Genomic DNA, 17127 nt, shown 5'->3' with positions numbered 1-17127 from the left:
GAGATTGTCAAGAGCCAGACGAAGACCTCACGATTGATGGCTGGGACAATCTGGAAACTGAAGCTTCGGTTCGGGACTTCGTTACCGCGGACGACAATGTCGCGACCTGTGGGCTGAGGTCTATTGAAGACTTGGTTAATGAAGCGAATGATTGCGAAAGTGAGCCTGACAGCGATGGTGACGCTGATGACAAGTGTGATCAGCCACCGTCAAAGGCAGATACTCTTCACGCTTTGGACGTTCTGCGCCGCACCGTAAGTGCCAGCAGCGTGAGCGACGAAACCGCGGCACGGTTTTATGCCTTTCAGGCGGAGCTTGTCCGCGACATCAACAGCAAAAAAGTGCAGACAAGCATTACGGACTTTTTCGGCCGCAAGTAGTTCGCCATAATAAACTTTGGTTCATTTTCAATTCATTCCCGTGTGGATGTTGACTTGTTTTGAATCATACGAATTCGGGATGATACGAATATTTTGCGTGCTCCCTTGCAATTCGTATCATCGAGATTCTTAATATTAACAATCACATGGCACCAATCGCTGACATCACTGCACTTCTTTTTCAGCAACCATCAGGATGAAACGGCCCAGTCAGCGATTGAGGAACCCCTCTACAAAGAGCGAAAATTCCTTGTGTTCGAGGGTTGCCTGCGGCAGCTTCTTGAGACATGAACAATGTGCGGGCAAACAAGAACCCTTTACTTTAGCATAGCGGGAAGCCTTGTGACTGTGAAGGGGACATGCTCACTGCAACATTCTTTCCTCTGGAAAAGCCAACCACTGGTTGAAGGAAAAGCAGCAAGAAATGTCCTTCTGGCTGCAGGCATCTTGTTCTCTGGCTGCGGTATAGCTTCAGTTCTTTGGTTCCTGCAATCCATTGGGGTGCAAGACATCACAGAAAGGACCTACTACAACTACCAACGGGCATACTTGCTACCTGCCAGAAATGAGGTTTGACAATAAGGATATCTCTCACACAACATTCAAGTCAAAGTATATGTCATTAACTCGATAACTATATGTCGCATCCTTTCATGACAACAACTTCAAGCTACAATGCAACATATAAAACATATAAAATGCAGCATATATGCAACAGCGGAGGCATTGCAGTGCAATGCACCTGCTACTGCACTTCTCTGTTGCCTTTGGCTACATGTTTAATAGACCAGCTGCATGCTCTAGTATTGAAGGCATAATTTTTGCAATATTTTTTTTTAGTAAATGTGCTGTGAGAAAAGTGAAAAGCAATGCGGCATTTGAAACCTGCCCCCCTCATCCTAATATGCATTAAGGCAACCACATGACTGCAAGTTTGTAGCCTCTAAATTGAACATCTCCTTCTTTGCAGCTTTTTCAGCAAAGGCAAGCAGAACTTGCTAGTGAGCTTGTAGGGACAACAACAGACCTGGCAGGGGATGGTCGCTGTGACTCGCCAGGTTACAGCGCAAAGTACATGACTTGCAGTGTACTAGCTGTGCAGAATGGAGCCATTTTGCACACTGCACAAGTTCAAGTCGGTGAGGTAATGCGACTCATCCTTTCCGACAACTGAGGTTCCTCCTAACATCACATCCTATCTTACGGCATTTCAACCCTTCTGCTCCAACTTCAGTGCACACGGACGCAAGTGACATAGGCCTCAGTGCTGTCCTCGTTTAGCGCTATGACGACTGTGAACATGTGATTGCTTACGCCAGTCGGACTCTAAGCAAGACTGAGCACAACTACACCATCACCGAGCAGGAATGTCTCGCGGTTGTTTTCGCCGTGCAGCGGTTTCGTTGCTACCTGTACGGAGAGCCTTTCGTAGTAGTAACCGATCACCATTCCCTATGCTGGCTACTCAATCTCTGTGATCCGTCTAGTCGCCTAGCCCGCTGGGCACTTCGCTTGCAAGAATACGACTACAGCATTTCATACAAAAGTGGCCGACGGCACGCAGATGGAGACTGCCTCTCCTGGTTGCCACCTGCCACGACGGAATGCGACGCGGACAACTTTGATCATTACGTCACTGCTTTATCTCCGAGATTTCCAAATACTCATACCTTTTGAACCGAGGAACACACCGATCAGCATCTGGAGTCGTTCTTAGCTGCTGCTCAAGACCCAACCTCGAACAGCCAGTTTTGCCTATGCCTATGTGATGGCTTGCTATACAAAAACGTTTACTCTCGTGGCTGCTTGCTCCAGGAAAGTGTCTTGTTTTTTTCACCGAGCCCACGACCAACTTGTCGTCCCCACTCCCTGTATGGCCGCCGCTACCGGCCAACTCTGCGATTACGATACCTCATTAGATAAGAAGGCTGTGAGAATCCGTTTTGTTACAGACTGTCGGTTAATTGAATATTCTTTTTGCCTTTGTTTAAACCTTCACCTGGCTTAGTATTTTACGCTGTGTTTTTGTGTAACTCTCGCCCTTACTTACTATCTCTGGAATACTTGCTTTGTTATTTTATAGTCTTCTTTATCGCAGCGTATGCTCATTGTCGGTTTTTTCTCTTGTCATTTATTGAGTCGTTTTTTATTACTATCATGTCCTGGTGTTTTATTAATTTTTTTTATGCAGTGTAATTTGGACTACTACCTATATATGTTCCCATTGTGTGTTAAAAAAGTGACGCATAAATTTATTCCTTGATCACACACCAACACACGCACTTCACTGGTTGACCGGCCTAACTTTTAACTGTGTTCTCAAACCTCATAGAGGGACGACGGGTAACCGTAAAGTGGATCCCTCCCCTCTGTTAATCGTTAAGGCAGGGTTTGTGACAATATAAAACAGACCAAAACTGCAGGAAAGGTATTACATATGCTAAAAAATTACAAATAGGTTAATGAGCTGCAAGGATTCATGGGATTTGCCAACTTTGAGAAAAATTTGTGGCACAACCTGCATACTCTAGTGCAGTGAAAAGAACAGCTCCCTCCCCCCCCCCCCCCCACCCTCCAAAAGAAATTGCACGAGTGCACTCAATTCTGCTTAGGTGCAGTAATGTGAAAGCACTGCGAATTATGTCACACTGCTTAAATTGGTCCGACATTACGCTAGCAAACCTCGGCCGCACTCGTCCAGATGGCGTACGTGTATGCCATATTTACCCAGGTTAAATGAAGGAGTGGTGCAGATGGTACTTCATGAAGATCACAATGTTTGCCGCACAGCTGAACAGTATGTTGTAGTTTGAACTTGATGAAGAGAATGATGCTTACTACACAGCATGAGAGTTTGTTGCAAAGTGCATTGCTCATACCGTAGACGGGGAATGCCTCAGCCCACATAACCAAAGCAGAAGCCAGTGGAGGCCGCTTGGAACCGTCAAAGCCGACAGCCCACCATCACACGCCCACGTAACTGGTCGTAATGCTCTGCCCCAAAGCAGGTGACCTCTTCCCCTTGGATAAGTGCTCCCTTCTTCTCTCCTTGCAAATTTCATCGTGGTCTTTTTCTGCAAAGCTGTAAATTCTTCAGTTCTGCTCCTTCTATCTGGTGCCCTGTTCTATACTGCCTTTCGTTTTCCTTTGACTATCCTGCACAGATGAATAAAATGTAAACACCAACACTGGAAAAAGCGACCATGAAAAGAAGCCACAGAAGAAGAGATATGCGGATAGAAGAGCGACAGTAAAAACTAGAAACATATTCACAGATCTCAAGGAAGCAAGATAACAAGCCAAGCTGTCGACAAAGTTCAGGCCCCAGAAATTGCAAGAGAACAAGTTAAAAACATCCTTATCAACAGTGCCAAATGAATGAATTATGAAAGAAGCTCCTCGCTCTATAAAATGCCAGAGGGATAAATATTAGAACAGGCAATGACAAGGTCTCCCAGCCCAACTAAGTGATTCCTGCGGTACAAGCCACAAAATGAGAAGCATTGGCTACCTTAGCTGGCAGAATTTGTGTACATATATTCACTGTGAAAGGAGAGCGATATAATGCACAGTTAGATACAGCTGATAATAAAAAAATAGGGGATTATGTCCAGGCATGACAGCTGGTGATAGCCGAGACAGCTAAAATAAGGCTTTTAGAGCATTCGCTCTACTTCTCCCGTGCACAAACCTCAAAGTGAATGCAATGTTGACTTTGAACTCTCACGCTGTGCAGCAAACAATGTCATCTTTATAGCTTAGACATGAGAGCACTATGCTATTGCCACAACCTATCACACCTCGTAGTAAAACTACAACACACTCTCCTCTGTACAGTAAACATCGCCTCCATCAATTTCTAATTGCAAGACATTTTCGTGCGCTACAATGATCATCGTCTTAATGTTTCATCTACTCCTTCTCTTTCATTAAACTTACGGAAATACACCATGCACATACGCCACCTCACTATAGACGGAGGTTGCAACCGTGCCAAACAGCCTGCCGAGACCATTGAACAAAGAGAAGCCAGTCTAGCCCATTGCCAAAAAGCTGAGCAAGGGTGCAAGCGAGCCAAGGTCGAAGTGGCAGCAGCAACTGTGACTGCGGCCAATGGCTAACGCTCATGAAATTTGGTTCAAGGACGGTTGAACCTGCACAACGTTTTGAAAATATGCAGTGCTGCCCCTACACTTTGGAACGGAAATCTGAGCTAGTTGGTGCATTGCAAGATCAAAAAACAGCGCGGCTACTTGGGACAAACAGAGAAGGGAGAATAACGGACAAGCGCTGACTAACAACTGAAGTTTATTCGAAAAAAAGCACAGGTAATATACACTGATGCTTAGACTGACGCTTGTTTGGGAGCGCATGCGTCCTGGTTCTTGAAGAAAAAAAGTGTATATTACCTGTGCTTTTTTTCGAATAAACTTCAGTTGTTAGTCAGCGCTTGTCCGTTATTCTCCCTTCTCTGTTTGTCCCAAGTAGCCGCGCTGTTTTTTGATCTTGCCCTACACTTTGGCAAACACACCTGAAAGGGACCAGCTATTACTGCAGCTTGGAGATAAGAAATGTAACACTCTGCAAGCGTATTAGACTGTAAACAAATTCAAATTAATAATTGAGATCAGCAAATCCAGGAACAAGAGTTGTGGTTTGATCTGTGCTTCACCTGTATTACTCCACTGCTGGAATGGATGTATTCTGCGATTTGTTGTCATGTATTCACGACTAGGAGTATCAATAAACAAACCTTCAAGCACTCATTTCATTGTGTCAGTATTGAGCACTCACACACTCGGTATCAATCAAAACACAGAATGCTTGTGCTGCCTCGGCACAAGCATTCTGTGTTTCGATTTTAATTTTTTTTTCTATAAAATTCCATTCCAAATAAATGAATGTTTATGGTAGATGCTTGGAAGCATGTGCTCAAGCAGACTTGGCGATGCTCAGCATTGTCCTCCATTCTGGATTGTTTTTGGATGTGTATCTTTTTTTTTACTAGGATTTGAATTTTATTTCCAGGCTTTATTTTTCACTAACAGTTCTACACCTTTCTTGCTTAGATATCTACAAGTTCTGGCACTTTAGAGGAATGAGATGTCTGTTCTTAAACAGTGCCACAAAACAGACACTTGACGCAGTGCATAACTTGGCGTTCATAAAATAGCATTCTCTATTTTTCCACCTTAAAAATAAACGCACTTCCATGCACCACTCGAAGCAGTGCGCCTGGCACACGTGATAAAGTTTAGAATACAGCATGCAGTGAAGCGACAATCACCTGAGATTAAAGGGGAGGGTGCCTGAATCCCACGTAGCTCGCCGACGGAAATTCACGCCGAATCCGGCAAACGACGCAGGCTGGCAGGGCCACCCTATTGCCTTCGCCCAGCCTGCCCCAAATCCACTTGGTAAACAGGCGGTAGGCTATGAAGCGGTGCTGCCTGAAAATACCACGCTTTGCAGTAAACGGATCATACACACACAAAAAAAAAATATGCGAATCTGTCACCTGACGCTTCCGCACTACCTACTTGTTTACATCTCCGTCTCCATCGATGTTCGCTCCCTCCTCCTCTAGCGCAATGTGCACAGCCCGAAGGACTTCGGGCGTTAGGCACACGGAACGCTGGAAGGATCGTAATGCAGCCGCCGTCCTGCTGGCACACCACCAGCACCTCCGGCATGCTGCGGCAGCACACATCTTCAGGTGTGGGCATGCTTTCGCAGCGGCCGCAGCGGCACCTGCGCATAAGTAAAATGTGAAAAGGCCGCGAAGCAAACACGAAACGGCATTTCGTGAAATAAGAAAGTTGTAATAACTTATGTGCAGTGGCGCGTGCGCCACGGAACGCACCATGGTAGGCCGTCGTCTCCGTTGCCAGCGGGTGGTTCAGAAGGGCCAGTCGATGGCGTGCTGCTGTCGTCGCTGTCTAGCGGATCACGAAACGGAGTATAATCATATGGATCAAAGTCCAACTCGGCAGCGGCTTCACGCAGCCTCGCTTCGAGCTCGGGATCCATGCGATCCATGGCGACCGACACGTGAACCGCCGCAAACACGAAGGGGAAGAAATCGGAGCACTACCGGAAGTAAACAAACCGAGAGTCGGTGGCGTCACTTTGTGACGCATTATGGGCGGGGCGTCGGCCCGGACATTTTCTTTTTTTTTGGCCGGCGCATCGGCGTGTATGAGTTGAGGGCTAAAGTGACGGGAGAGGAGGAGCGTCATTTTTAATATGGAATATCTGCGCTATTAAAGATGTCAGCCTAAAATTTTTTTGCTCTTTGCTGACTAGCGAAGGCACGCCGACCGCTCGTGCGCCTTTCTTAAGCACGGCTTCAAGCTTTTCATGGGCCCTTTAACACTCTGAATGAAGCTTCAGGCCCCACCGAGTGTGTGCCCTTTACACTTGATGTGCTTCAAGGAGTGACGCTTCCTTCAAAGCACTGGTGCGGGCTGAATTGCAGCAGTGACGCCTGCGTGCTCTTCGCAACAACAACTGTACGAAGAGACATGCAATACCCACCCAACACCTCAGCAGTTCGTAGTTACTGTGAACTGCCTTGCATTTAATAACCTGGCCCAACATGTCCACGGGAAACTGTGAGCCTAGCTGGCATCCTCAGTTCCCTTTTGGATGCAGATGCTGGCCAGCAAAGCTCTCCTAGTGGAAGGCAGGAACTTGTTGATAAACTGCTATATTCAGGCAATATAGATGCAGCAGACGCACTGCTCCTGAAAGTACTTCCAGACCATTCTACTTGCACTGTAGCATCAAGTGACAGCCGGCTAATTTTCTATATAGCTGGTTATGTAGCCAGAAAATGTGTTCTGAAGACTGGCTGCGAAAGCTGTCTGAATTTGCTTCTAATCACCAAAGAAGCGGCTGGGAATTTAAACCTAGCCCAGTTCACTCGCATGAAAGACAACGGTGGTCTTCTGTATCCCGCTGCCCCCGCTTTACAAATTTGTATCTGACCTGGAAAATGCCTTCACGACATGTTTTAGCCTCCTAGAACTACATGCAGACAGTATATCCTTGATGTTGTGGAAGTAGTTAAGGCAAAAACAGAGCTCAGACTTGGCTGTCCTGACCACTGTGAAAATGTGGCAGCTGAGCTCACTGCCTTTTACTTAACAACCCGGCTTCACTTTTTCATGAAGAGTGTGAATAGCAGCAACAACAGGAAGCGCCAAGCTTCTAAGTACCTGAAAATGAGTCGGTGCACTTAGATCTGCAAAGCACCTTGTTTGAGTGGCTAGAAGCCCAGCTTTGTTTCCTTGTTTCTGTGCATGAAATTTCCATGTAACCAAATTTCAGCATGGTTACCACAATAATCTGCCTCCCATGAAACAAAGTCTTGGTTCAATGTTTATTTTCAAATTCCTTGCATTTGACAATAAACAATAAAACGCTTGCCCCCCGTGTATTGTTAACCTGGCAACATCTGCACACGCTGCAAAGACTTGCCGGCAATTGGGTTGGTGTCACGAAATCGGCGCCCATTTTCATCAAGCCGGTACGGCGCGAGGCCCGCACGGCGTCGCGTGGAAGGCATGGAGAGCAAAGCCCCCTTCCCCGCGCGGGAGAGCGCGTAGCTTTGTACGCGTTGTTGTCACCCTCTTTCCCCTTGCCCGGGGAAGACGGTGGTTCATCGGCCTGGAATGTGCCAGGCCCTTCGAGAACTTTCTATGGGACCTGGCCAATGACGACGCGCGGCTCAACGGGAGGAGAAGAGGGAGCTATAACCAGCGAAGCTATGTGTGTGTGCGCGCTAGCTTTGACGCGTGCTAACAAACAGACGCGGCGCGCCCTATTTAAAGAGACCACGCCGTTTGATGAGTCAGCCAGTCGGTCAGTTCGTCAGTGTTTTGCGACGTGCTCGCTAGTGCTTCGGCTGGACTCCCGGGGATCACCCACTGCTGGCAAGCCCACGGACTTTCAAGGGAGCGGCGCTCGTCTCGTATGGCGGCCACATCGTGACTCTTGAGGCGTCGGACTGCAACAGTGCCCGGTGAACAATTTGGTGTCTGTTTATGTAACTCTCTCGTGTTTGATCTGTTGTAAGGCCTGTGTTATTGAATCATTCTGTAGTTGCATGCTTAGCGTTTGTTATTCTGTGAACCTCTCGTCTGTGTATTTCAAGTGATCTTGTGTATTCATTTGTATCGTCTCTTGCTCTACATAAATTGTGTTTTGTTTGTTACTTCTGACTCCGATCCTTACTCTGGTTTGAACCGGCGACCGCTGGGCACCAAACGACCACCCCCTTCGGTCACTACAAGGTAGTTGAATTCCGGCTGAGCTTGCCACGCAAGTCGAGGGCATCTCCTTTGCGACCGGAACAGCTACCCCCACTCACTCTAAGGGTGTCTGGGAGTGTGCGCACCGTTAATAATACCCCCTAATTATTAACGGGTGACAGTTGGGAATAATTTCGATAGTGGGTAAAATTTTGCGAATCAAATGGGTTTCTGAGGCCCCTGAACCGCTTCAGAAGAAGAAAGTGCGCATAAGTAGAGCGCACTTACAGATGAATCACAGGTGTAGTTCACCATAATCGCAGGTAAATAAATTTAGCCTGAGATGTGCATGTAAATAACTGACATCCGCCAGCAAAACAAGCATTTCACATCGCCCTGTATCGGTAGCAGACGACATGGTATGACAGGATTTTTCATCATTGCCGAACTGCTTAAAAAGGCGAGGTAAGAAAAAATAAAGGCGTAGATAGTTACACTGAAGCTGTTTGAAGCCAGCGGCATGCAGTTTCTTTATTAAAGGTGTATAAGTGCACCACAACGAGCAACGACATGGAGAAACACGCGCGAGCTCCCAAAGCAGCACCAACGACGCCGCTAGAAAAGGTTGCGGTGGCGCCATCTGGTGCCTTCTAAGCCAAAGAGCACGGCCAGGCATCCCGGTCGCGCCACTAGGATAGTATTCTAGTTCACTATACCCACAAGCAAACCGCCTTTTGCGCGAGGATGTGGCGCCATCGTGCGGGAGCGGGCGGGAAACACATTGAGCGGCAGTGTAGCAGACAACTCGAGAGCACACCATACGAAATGGCCATGCCAACGCTGGTAGAAAGCGAAAGCTTCCCCCCTTTTTTGGTCTCGTAACGGAAAGTAGTGACAGTGATTGCAGCATATCATGTTCACGCAGTATGGGGGAAGGTAGAGCGTTTTCACAATCCACTCATAACGCACGTACGCATATACTATCTTCGTATTGTAAGAGCGTGTAGCGCGGGCCGTGCTCGACGTGACAGAATGAGACGCTCTCAGCGTGCAGGTTTTCGGCAGACAGGAGAGCGTGGGGGCAGAGAGAGAGAGAGGGATCTCAAAGGGCAAAGCAGCCAGGGGTTTGTTGATGCTGCAGAGCTAGGTGGAATCGTCTCCTGTGACTTTGAGCGGCGCATATGCGCGGGGTGTCTTGAGTTACCGAGCACAATGCGGTCTCCGCGGCGCCGGCATGGTGCAATGGGCGTCGCTTCCTCCTCGCGTCATCTACAACCGTGCAGCTATAGGATTTCATCCACGAAGATCGGCAGAGAGTCACATATACACACCCCGTGAAAAGGGCATTGTCCCGGCCGGAATGCACACCTGCAGGAAACGCGCTGCATTTTTCTGGCAATTGATGATTCAGAGCTGTAGCCGGTTTCTGGCCTCAGGAGTCAGAACGGATGTGGTCGCAGTGGTGAAAAGGTTCTCGGTGCGCAGAGAATGGTCATTCTGTTGTGAAAGGATCTCCAACGTTCATTTCTGCCTCCGCCGCGATTTCTGCGGAATCAACAACTTGGTGACACATGTGAATCTCCTACATATCTGATGCGCATCTCGGTCAGGAGCCAACCCTGTTCTACGTCCAGAGCGATCCACTCTGCGAGTGAACGAGCATGAACCCTCCAGGAGACTCATTTATTGTGCCGGGCGGTTTCCTTGACGTTGCAAACGGTTGGACGAAGACTACGATTATCAAGCTCCCTAACGAAGTGCATCTGATAATTCGTACACCAAAGGAACAAAATCCGGATGCTTTGGCGTGCACGAAGGCGAGCCTTTAATTAAAAAAAAATACTGTGCGTCGTGCAAGTGTCAAGTGCGTCATATGCTCCGAGCGGCAAAAACACAGATACTACAGGTATGTATGCATCTAAGCGAAATAGGCATGATGAAAAGTACCTACTGGAGTTTTCACCCAGGCTGTAGCGCACCAGTGATAGCTGCAATGAGGATTTCTTCGGTGCGTGATTGCTTCAGTTGCACCGGGGCCTGAAGGCGATGTATTTTGTCCCTTCTTATCTTTATGTGCGAAACGGATATCACAGGCGGCTGTGTGCGCTAGGCCGTAATATTTAGCATGTTTTATCGTGACTGCCACCTCACTAACAAGAAAAAAAAAAATACGGCGTTTTAATGCACTGCCGTTCGCGAGCCTCATGACCAGCTCAACCACTCGGCTCGCTAACGGCGGTGCATCACAACAAACACCCTTTTTTTCTTCTTTTTAGTCAGGCGGCAGTCGCGATAAAACATGCTAAATATTACGGTCAAGCGCACACAGCCACCTGTGATATCTGCGCTACCCGGCCCCTTCGCACATAAAGAAAACAAACGACAAAATACATCGCCATCAGACGCGCCGAACAAGTGCTCATTGCGGCTATCACTGGTGGGTTACAGGCTTGGTGCAAACTCCGGTAGATACTTTTCATCATGCACATTTCCTTTAGATGCATGCATACCTGTAACGAAGTGTTTTTCGCACAGTCGAGAGCACGCAGTCGGCTGCCAAGGTCGCCCATTCACGTCTTGACGCTTGGTTGCCCTAATCCAAGCTTCACGCCGTTGCAGGTCGCGGCTCGCCGAAGGAAACCTAACAAAACGCGTCTTGCATCCCGGCACGCCTCGAGAGTGGCAGCCGTAAGCGGCACAGGTGGTTGGCATCGTTTTACCGAGGCTGTGAACGTACCGCGCCTCCTGACCCCGTGCGTTGGCTATGAGTGCGGCGACCAGAAGCGCCGTCGACGCCTCTCAATGTGTTTTCATCAGTCGCCGCTGGGGCTTCGCGCATGCGCAGAAAACTCGCTCAAAAGGCGGAAGCAAATGGCCGCGATATAGTGCTCTAGAATATTGGGCAGTGTGACGACCGGCGCCGGAGAGCGGGCCGCTTTTGCGATGACAGCAACCGGCTTCCGCGAGAGGGCGCGACGTGCAACAGGGGTGCCAGGATCGTCGCTCGGCGCGAAGCGGCCGCGGGGATAGCGGCGGGTACAGAGGAGGGGCGCGTTTCTCTATGCAGCTATTTTCACACGCTACGCAATTAATGCGATATTTAATAAAGAAGCTAGTTATTGCAGATGCTTAAATAATCACTGAAATTCCTTTACGTCTCTTGGAGACGCCGTGCACGCTTGGGTTTCTCTTCGGTGCAGCGCGCGATGTTTGAATCGCTATTTGAAACAACGTTTCTTCGTCCTGCGGACAGTCATAAATCGTCCAGATGAGACACTTGTACTCAACGTTTCCAACGGAGCGTGTGTTTATTATTCCTTCTTTCCGTGAGGGAATAAAGGCCTGCCGAGGAGCGCTACTAACACGTGGAGAAAAACAGTATACATGTGAATCAAAGCTTGTGCTTTGTAAGGCCGCTTTAGGAATACCTTATTTTTTACGAACCTTATTTAAGAACACCTGCTTACATTTTGTAGCTTGTGCTTATCAATATATAACAACGTTTATCCATAAATTGTCAGTAATCTGTAATATGTATTTATAATCGGTGTTCTTTCTGTGCCCTATATCACCGCTCATAGAAATGACAAATACAATGTGCGAGGAAAACACATTTATTGATAACCGTAGTAATTTAAAGCACTGCGGTATTTACCGCAAAAAAAAAAAAAGGACGTATACGGGACTCAAGCATTTATTCTTTGTTAGTGATTACAGATACATATATCGCGGACATTTATTTTTTAAGCGCCACTCACCAAGTGGTGAACCAGCTGTAGAGATGAAAAAAAAAAATAGTCAAGTACAGCTGGGCAATACTTCAGATAAAATATGGAAAATTAATCCTATCACATACGAGAGAATAGTTTCATAGTGGGCACTTGAGTGCGGACGCTTTACTAGCATAAATGGTAGAGCAAAAAAAAAAAAATAAAAGCACTTATAATTGCGTGTCGTCTATGATGCAGTTCTTACCGAGAGAAAATGGAAAAATGCGAAAAAAGATAACGAGCCCCTAATACGAAAGCTATTAATATAAGGCCGAATTTAATAGCGGACACTGATGCGAGTTTATTTTTCGAGTGCGTGGTACGAAATGTGAGTAATCGATTAGATATACTTGCCAACTACTGCTTACAGCTTGCCGGCTACTCTTTGCAGAACTAATCAGGCTATATTTGTTCCCCTAGGTTGATACTACACGTGCAATACTTCCAAGGGAACTTAACTATTTTTCCCTTTGGGAATTATTGTCGCAGTTCGCTGACTTTGCAAAGAGCGAAGCCTCAAAAGCACATGAAATTTCATTGTTTTAAGTGTGAGCTTTCTGGTCCCGCTAAAATTTTTGAACTTCCGCACTTTACAGGAAGGTTGCAAAATCTGAAGTGCGAAGGCTTCAGACCACCCGAGTCCAATTTTTTGGGTGAATTGCTACCTGTAGCTTCTAGCCTATGACCCAGTTTTTGTTCTTGGTGAGAAACCGAGCAACCTCTCAATCGCAGAATGTTAACAGCTGCATATCCCGCCATATATAGTAAACTAAACATTTTGACGTTATAAGGATGATCTAGCGGAAGCGAATTATAAGCGCACACTATTGCCTCTGCGTCCTTTATCTTTACTTCGTTCTTTCTTTTTAAAGCTATCCTTTTTTTTTAATTTTGCATTTGCACCAAAAGAGGACTAGAGTGATTTTCTGGGGGCAATGAATGCATATTACCGGTTGCTCGAATTGAGATTAAATGTCTTTAGTATGGCGCACATCTCTGAGTATTTAAAACTATCCGTTGCAAGAACGTTCCAACTTCTCGAAAAAAAAAAAAGTTTGTTTTTATATTAGTGTACATTTTCACAAAGTTGGCTCTTAAATTTCGACACTTATATCTTTACACTCGTTCGATTGCACGCCCCGCTTGTAGCCTGTTTGTGCACTGCTTTCCTCTTTCCAGCTAGGCCTTCATTTGGTTCTTAAGATCGGTTGCTTCCTTTTTTTTTTATTGCCTTTCATATATCTCCATTTTCAGCGGCATTGTTCACATTCGCGGTCGCTCTTTTCACGATGCCGCGTGCCTTCCGCCTCTTTATCCCTCCTTGGTAGGTGACACATTTTTTTTTACGTTTTTTTTTTTACCTTCACCTCCCACTTCTTCCACCTTTCCTGACCCACTGTGTTCCGTTATTCAATGGGCAGCTTACCTGGTGTGTCGCTCGTTTTTCATGTCTTTGCTATATCTCTACCTCCATGCGGGGTAGTCCACATTTAATTCATTCGAACTGAATGGCGACTTTTCTTGTGACTTCACGGTGACGAACTGTAGTCGGCATGGTTGCATGTGAAAAAACGGAATATACCATTTTGGACTGTTTTAGTTAATGGTTTACCGATGACCAGCTCTATTTATTCAGCGCTCTAACGCGTGTGTTGCACGTTCTGACTTCTTCATACATCCTGTCTCCACACTACCCTCTTTTCAAAATGAGTACATTCCAAAATGGGAATTAGGTGCTTTAGGAATGCTAAAGAAAGCTGTACGGCGACTGAAGCGTGCTGTGCTGTCTGAATTCGTACGCCGTAAGCTGTTTCCTTCGGATCACAACTGCTGTCATGTTGCTTCCCCGAGGTGTTGCCGACAGCCAAAATGGATAATAGATTAGATCATTGCTAACAGTACTGAGCCTCGTTAACCGGCATATTTGTAAAATCTTGACGCCAGCAGACCGAGACGAGGCACAAGCAAACGAGAACGTACAGTGTGCGCGGAATCCGCCCCGCCGCACAGCGCGCATACGCGGGCGCCCGGGCGGCTGACACACCAGCACGACCGGTCTCGAGGGAGAGCGCGTTTCTCTCTTCTCTTACGGCCTCTCCAATGGGGTCTGTTTCCACCGCCCGCCGCGCCTCGGTGGGGTCGCCACCGCCCCACTGCTGCTCCTCCGCTACAGCCGTTCACGCGCAAGGGAAACGGGCGCTCGCTCTTCGCTCCGCCCGCATCGGTTGCAACCGGCAGGTTCTGATATTTCACCCCTTATGGCTTATAGGAAGAAGCCGTAATCAGCGTCTGATTTATCGTGTATGAGCAATAAAATAGTCAATAATGCGCGTGCGCGCGAGAGCGCGCGCGCCTTCGTCAGTGCTGTCGCGCACGGTCGAATGAAGTTTCGGGTGCACTTACATCAACACTTTTTGCCCCTAAATTTTTCACAAAACTATATGTACCATTTTATGCAGTGTGCCTTTGAAAGCTGTAAGCTGGTATAACGCGACCTGACGCTAGTGCATGGCAAACTGTTCGGTGGATATTCTATCAACCGCTGCCGTTTTCGTTTAGAGCAAAAGAGGCACTGACGAAAATTCATAGCACGTCTCAGATTCAGAGTAAGGATCAAACATTTACGCATACAGTTAAAATTTCAGTTGTCTAGTGAAGTGGGCTGTTCTAGCTTCGTTTAAAACAAATCAGTAGGTTGAAAGACAGCAGATGTATACGTAGTCTCGCGAATGACGCACACGTAAACAGTCATAGTTTAACACAGTGATGAAAAAAAAAAAACGACATTTAATCAAGGAAATGGGCGTAAGCAGATATGCATAATTGAAAAGAGCAGCAAGCAATAAAAAAAAATGTCCTTCAAAGTTAACACATTGCACTCATTCATCAAAACGGTACATGCGGCTAGAAAATTAGTCTCAAAATCTTTCTGGACGGTTTGTGCACATAAGGAGCTGGCCTTTCGTTCCTGTCTGTCACCTTCTTAGCATAATTGACAAGAAGTATTCTGAGAAATTTCTCACATATTAAAGAAGAGGACCTTATAGCATGGCTATTGTCAATGCCTTCCGGACAACTCAGCCAAGGTGAGTCCTCAAGTGCTGGCTGGATTAAGATTTGTAGGACTTCAAGGACATTTGTGTATGGTAGGTGCACGACAGCTTTTTCAAAAAGAGACACAACCTTGTACAAGAGGGCTACAAACTCTGGTTTTGGATAATGCGGTCCGCTAGAATCTTAATTGTCCTCGCAGAATAGTGTACATGGGGCTGCTTCTTTCGCTGGTTTCAAGAAGGATAGCACAAGCGTCACACCCGAAGTCACTGATTAACTTCACAATGTATCCAGCGACGTAAGCTAAACCAGAATACGTGACAGTGGGTAATGGGATGACAGGAGATACCATCACTTCTTTCAGTTCTTCGGTTACTGATTGCGGCAGAGCTGAAATGATTTCGTCGGTGTCGACTTTAGGTGCCTAGGCGCGCAATACAGCGCGACATACAACTCCTATAGTCACATCTGAATAAATAGCACAGAGAAAAGCTTTTATATCCATTATTGAGGAGTGTCCCTTGAGTAACAGTGGCGCATATGTGTAATAAGCAAAGCATTCTACCAAAATAATGGGGCAGCGATTGCTCTCTAAGGCAGGCATTACTGCACAGATAGTTACAAGGAACTATTAGTTCAAAAACATACTAGAAAAAGAATGAAAATATTGCTAGGAATTAGTGCTTGAAATAGATTTCCTGTTGTTTTCATGAAATAATCATATCATGTAAACATTTCATTAAACCAACATTTATTTGCAAAATTAAAATAATGTTTATAATACAACATAAAACATTTGCTGGTCTATAAATTATAGCAAAACTGAAACAAAACTTAAAAGCGTTTACTCTGACGTTATACTAATACTTTATGTCATGTAAGCATTGTGCAACTTACATTACATTTTTATAAAATTATTTTCATCTTCGGTGTTACCTCGATGGTTTCTCATCTAGCGCTGAAAGACGGTTTTGCCATTGTTGCTGTTATGTTTGCCTTGAAGAAGCTTCGATGTGATCACTGCTCATTCACTTTTTTTATTCATCTTCTTGTACAAGCTTGGGAAAAAAATTAAGATTAAAATGAACAAAAGTAGATACCATGCCGGAATACATGTCATATGCTTGTCGAGCGTTTGCTGAGCGACAGTGTTTTTTTAATATAAAGACTCCATTCACGTGCGTAGCACGCTGACAAGATGCCGCTGCAGCATCTACCTTCTGTAATTTTTCATTTAGGGGCTGCACTCACCACGAAACCCGCGGGCGACAGCGCGAAACCAGGCAAAAGCCACCCGCCGCCACTGAAGTAGAACTGAAGCAGATGCGGAGCGAACAGTGAGCAGGTCGCGCCCCTTGCGGCGGCGGAGAGCGTGACTCAAGGAGAAAAGTTCCCATTGTTCACGCGGCGATTGAGAAGGCCGTAAGAAAGAGCGCGCGCTCTCTCCCTCGAGACCGGCCGTGACACCAGTTGCTGGTGGCGCCCTCTGCGCTGCGGCGCCTCCGCCCACGGCCGGTCTCCTCGAGACCGGCCGTGCTCCATCATCGCAAAAGCGGCCCCTCGCTCCCATGCATTTCGCGGCGCTATGGTGGCTAGGCGTGGTCATGGCCGGTCTCGAGGGATAGGGCGCGCGCTCTTTTTTACGGCCTTCTCAATCGCCGCGTGAAC

The 17127-nt window shown here is 46.7% G+C and overlaps 1 protein-coding gene across 2 annotated transcripts; it reads right to left on the bottom strand.

The window, feature by feature from the left end:
• Positions 1 to 424: 424 nt before the first annotated feature.
• Positions 425 to 6639, bottom strand: LOC146194167 (uncharacterized). Of its 2 annotated transcripts, none has more exons than XM_084597274.1 (4): positions 6244 to 6639; positions 5921 to 6074; positions 5668 to 5830; positions 425 to 866 (listed from the first exon to the last, which is right to left on the bottom strand). In XM_084597274.1, the coding sequence occupies exons 1-3, from the start codon at positions 6417 to 6419 to the stop codon at positions 5762 to 5764; spliced, it is 399 nt and encodes a 132-aa protein (XP_084453400.1). In that variant the 5' UTR covers positions 6420 to 6639; the 3' UTR covers positions 425 to 866; positions 5668 to 5761. The 2 variants fall into 2 exon arrangements, with proteins under 2 accessions (XP_084453400.1, XP_084453399.1); XM_084597273.1 differs by having other exon boundaries at positions 429 to 866; positions 5921 to 6131; positions 6244 to 6615.
• Positions 6640 to 17127: the final 10488 nt, after the last annotated feature.

Source organism: Amblyomma maculatum, chromosome 3 (assembly GCF_055883805.1).
Source record: "Amblyomma maculatum isolate TAMU_Amacu chromosome 3, ASM5588380v1, whole genome shotgun sequence".
NCBI classification, from domain to species: Eukaryota; Metazoa; Arthropoda; class Arachnida; order Ixodida; family Ixodidae; genus Amblyomma; species Amblyomma maculatum.
This window is presented reverse-complemented; position numbering and strand designations above follow the sequence as displayed.

Bases quoted from the DNA above. Each gene is read 5' to 3' on its own strand.
- LOC146194167 (XM_084597273.1), bottom strand. From the start codon at position 6,419: ATGGATCGCATGGATCCCGAGCTCGAAGCGAGGCTGCGTGAAGCCGCT. The intron at 6,132-6,243 runs GTGCGTTCCGTG...ACTTATGCGCAG, and splicing joins GGAGACGACGGCCTACCATG to GTGCCGCTGCGGCCGCTGCG. The intron at 5,831-5,920 runs GTAGGTAGTGCG...TGGTATTTTCAG, and splicing joins GGAGACGGAGATGTAAACAA to GCAGCACCGCTTCATAGCCT.